Source organism: Lemur catta, chromosome 1 (genome assembly GCF_020740605.2).
Source record: "Lemur catta isolate mLemCat1 chromosome 1, mLemCat1.pri, whole genome shotgun sequence".
NCBI classification, from domain to species: Eukaryota; Metazoa; Chordata; class Mammalia; order Primates; family Lemuridae; genus Lemur; species Lemur catta.
Genome location: NC_059128.1, coordinates 243,332,614 through 243,336,574, shown reverse-complemented (window position 1 = coordinate 243,336,574; position 3,961 = coordinate 243,332,614). Strand labels below are relative to the sequence as shown.

Sequence of the window (3,961 nt, the reverse complement as noted above, 5' to 3'; positions counted from 1 at the left end):
TCCAACATGAAAAGACTCCCCAGCCCTGATCCAGGCTATACAGCTCTATTTGCTGTATGATTTATCTTACAGAGCTCCTTTCCAGGGGAGCTATACAATTTTAACATTTCATGTATTTATAAAGTCACATGAAGAACATATCACCTGTAAAATGTTTTCATTTGTTTTCTGCTTTAAATATTCCAGTATGACAGGAACATATGATTAAAATTTCATAAATTCTTTCCCTAGGCCTATATCTATAACAGTTTGTCCAACATTTTCTTGTAGAATTCTTATAGTTTCATGCCTTAGGTTTAAGTCTATCCTCTACCATGAGTTGATTTTTTGTGAGAGGTGAGAGGTGTGGATTCTGTTTCAGTCTTCTACATGTGGCTATCCAATTTCACAGCACCATTTATTTAATAAAGATTCTTTTCCCCAGTGTATGTTTTTGTCTGCTTTGCTGAAGGACACTATCATGAGAGCAAACAGACAACCTACAGAATGCGAGAAAATATCCACATGCTACACTTCTGATGAGGCATTGATAACTAGAATCTATATAGAACTCAGGAAAATTATCAAGAAAAAAATCAAACAAGCCCATTAAAAAGTGGGCAAAGAACACGAAGAGAAACTTTTCAAAGGAAGACAGACTAATGACCTACAAGCATATGAAAAAAATGCTCAACATCTCTAGAGAATCATCAGGGAAATGCAAATCAAAACCACAATGAGGCCGGGTGTGGTGGCTCATGCCTGGAATCCTAGCCCTCTGGAAGGGCGATGCGGGTGGATCGCTCGAGGTCGGGAGTTTGAGACCAGCCTGAGCAAGAGTGAGACCCCGTCTCTACTAAAAATAGAAAGAAATTATCTGGCCAACTAAAAATATATACAGAAAAAAAAAACATTAGCTGGGCATGGTGGCACATGCCTGTAGTCCCAGCTACTAGGGAGGCTGAGGCAGTAGGATCGCTTAAGCCCAGGAGTCTGAGGTTGCTGTGAGCTAGGCTGATGCCATGGCACTCACTCTAGCCCGGGCAACAAAGTGAGACTCTGTCTCAAAAAAAAAATAAATAAATAAAAATAAAACACAATGAGATATCACCAACTACAATTAGAATGGCTTTTATCAAAAAGTCCCAAAACAATAAATGTCATGGATGCAGAGAGACAGGAACACTTATACACTGTTGGTGGGACTGCAAACTAGTACCACTATGGGAAGTAATATGAAAATACCTTGAAGAGCTAAAAGTAGAATTACCATTTGATCTAGCAATCCCATTACTGGGTATCTACCCAAGGGAAAAAAAGACATTCTATAAAAAAGACATATGCACTAGAATATTTGTAGCAGCACAATTCACAATTGCAAAAATGTGGAAACAACCCAAGTGTGCATCAATATATTAGCGGATTAATAAAATGTGGTATATGCATACCATGGAGTTCAACTCAGTCACAAAAAACAGTGGTGATCTAGCACCTCTTGTATTATTATCCTGGATAGAGCCGGAGCCCATTCTACTAAGTGAAATATCACAAGAAAGGAAACACAAGCACCATAGGTACTCACCATCAAATAGGTATTAATTGATCAACACTTATGTGCACATATAGTAGTAACATTCATCAGCTGTCAGGCAGGTGTGCAGGAGAGGAGAGGATGGCTATATTCATGTTACAGCAAGTTTTACAGGGAGTGGTCCCGAGGACAAACCGAGGGGCACACGGAGAGTCAGAGAATCAAGGTTTATTCACCGGCGGGCTCAGAGGGGGTCGCACCATCAAATTCTGAGCCCTGTCTACCCAATTTTTCCTACTTTTATTAAGTTGGGGTGATCCAAGGGGTGGGGTCTCAGGTGACTAATGCCGCCTAGGTAATAGGTTAGGTTAGTTTCTCCACCAGGTAATAGGTTTAGTGTTATGCTGATGTACCAGGTGTCAGGTTAGTAATATGCTAAAGTGCCAGGTGTTAGGTTAGTATCATGCTAATGTAGGTCTTCCATGAGGGGTGGGGGGTCTCAGGTGGCTGCTGTGCTAAGTAATAGATGGGGATTTTCCCTATCATTCACACGTAATGGGTGTGGTGCACACTATCTGTGGGATGGATACCCTTGTTAAGATCTGACTTGGGTGGGGCAAAGGCAATATATCTAACCTAAACATTTATGCCCTCATAATAGGCTAAAATAAAAAAAAATCATGTATATTTTTGAATAATAGATACAAATGTTTTAAGTTTATTAGGGACTAACACTTTAAGTCATTAGAAAGCTAGGAAATCTCCACTGAAAAATCTTTCAACATATATTAATACAAAATCATACCCACATCTAACCTGCACAATTTTATAACTGTTTTACTAAAAAGAGAAGAGACATTATTAAAGGAAAAAGACTTATGTAAGGCTGGTGGCAGGTACCCCTCCCTTCCCTAATGAAAAAAGAAGAAACCCCTCCTATTCCTGAATACCCACCCTAAAGCTGAAACAAAGAAATTCCTCACTCCTAGCACCGACATCTCCTGGCCGAAGAAACTCCCATCCCCCAGTCCTAAGAACCTATATAAACCCACTCAGACTTCTGGGTGACACGGTCTCTCCGGTACAACTCCGTGGGTCCCCTGAGGCTCGCCCGGGTCCCTCTCTCTCAGGGACTCGTTACCCCCACCCGGGAGCGCCCCAATAAATCCTCTTTACTTATCCCTTTCTACTCTGCTCCTCTTTCTTTCTCTGGCGCCGACTACTTCAAAGAAACCTTACAACTTATACTATTTTCTCTAATGTTTTTGTTAAGGAGGCTATGACTTTCTTATTTCTCAAGCTGTAGATAATTGGATTTAAAAAAGGAATGATAACAGTATAAAATAGAGAGTCCATCATATCTTGATCATCAGATTGTGGCGACTGAGGGTGCACATACATGAAGAGAAGAGGGCCATAGTATAAAGACACAGATAAAAGATGAGCTCCACAGGTGGAGAAGGCTTTCCTTAAGCCTTTGACAGACTTCTTTTTTAAGATTGTAAAGAGAACAAGTGTATACGAGACAAGAACAGTCACAATGGTGAATACTTGAATTGAACCCGAGAACACAAAAATTATTAGATAATTAATAGAAGGGTCAGTACAAGAAATCTTTAACAATGGGATAATGTCACAGTAAAAGTGATGTATTATGTTGGAATTACAGAAGGTTAATCTGAACAAAAAGCTTTCATGAAGTAGGGCATGAAGAAAGCCACCTAAAAACGACAAGACTAATAGCCGGATACATAGTGCGTTGGTCATAATCACTGGATAGAGTAAAGGTTTGCATATGGCTACATAGCGATCATACGCCATTGCTGCCAAGAGGAAACATTCTGTGGTTACACTGATTGCAAAGGAAAAAAATTGTACCATGCACTCAGAGAGAGACATCATCTGACTCTTAGTTAAGAAGTTGACCAGCATATTGGGGGTCACTGTGGATGATAACCATGTATCCACAAAGGCTAAATTTCCAAGGAATAAGTACATGGGGATGTGCAGGTTAGAGTCATTCCAGATGAGAGAAATCAGACCAAGGTTTCCCATCATGGTGATAAGATATATAACCAAGAATACCAGGAACAGGAGAATTTCCCACTCTGGTTGATGAGTAAGTCCTGTGAGAACAAACTCTGTCAGCAATGTTGCATTTTCCTTTTCCATGTCCTTACTTGATGTCCTCTGAAATAAAATGCAGTGAATGTAAATATACATATATATATATATGCATATGTAATTACTATCAGTTGAAATTGGGATAGCGAAGTTGAAATAAAACCAAACTCTTACAAGATTGCCTTTAATTTTATTTATTACTACTAAACTGAAGGAAACTAAAGGAGGGAAAACACAATTACTGTCCATTCATTGAAAAAAATGTATAGTATTTAACAGATTTAGAGAAAATGAGCATGTGCTAAATTTGCGTTGGTATGATTTAAT

At 39.3% G+C, this 3,961-nt stretch overlaps 1 protein-coding gene across 1 annotated transcript; it reads right to left on the bottom strand.

Annotated features, from left to right (window-relative positions):
- Positions 1–2,752: 2,752 nt before the first annotated feature.
- LOC123642375 (olfactory receptor 5H8-like) lies at positions 2,753–3,733 on the bottom strand. Its single transcript, XM_045557409.1, has one exon. The coding sequence runs from the start codon at positions 3,731–3,733 to the stop codon at positions 2,753–2,755; it is 981 nt and encodes a 326-aa protein (XP_045413365.1).
- Between the last annotated feature and the right edge of the window lie 228 nt (positions 3,734–3,961).

Bases quoted from the DNA above. Each gene is read 5' to 3' on its own strand.
- LOC123642375 (XM_045557409.1), bottom strand. From the start codon at position 3,733: ATGTATATTTACATTCACTGCATTTTATTTCAGAGGACATCAAGTAAG.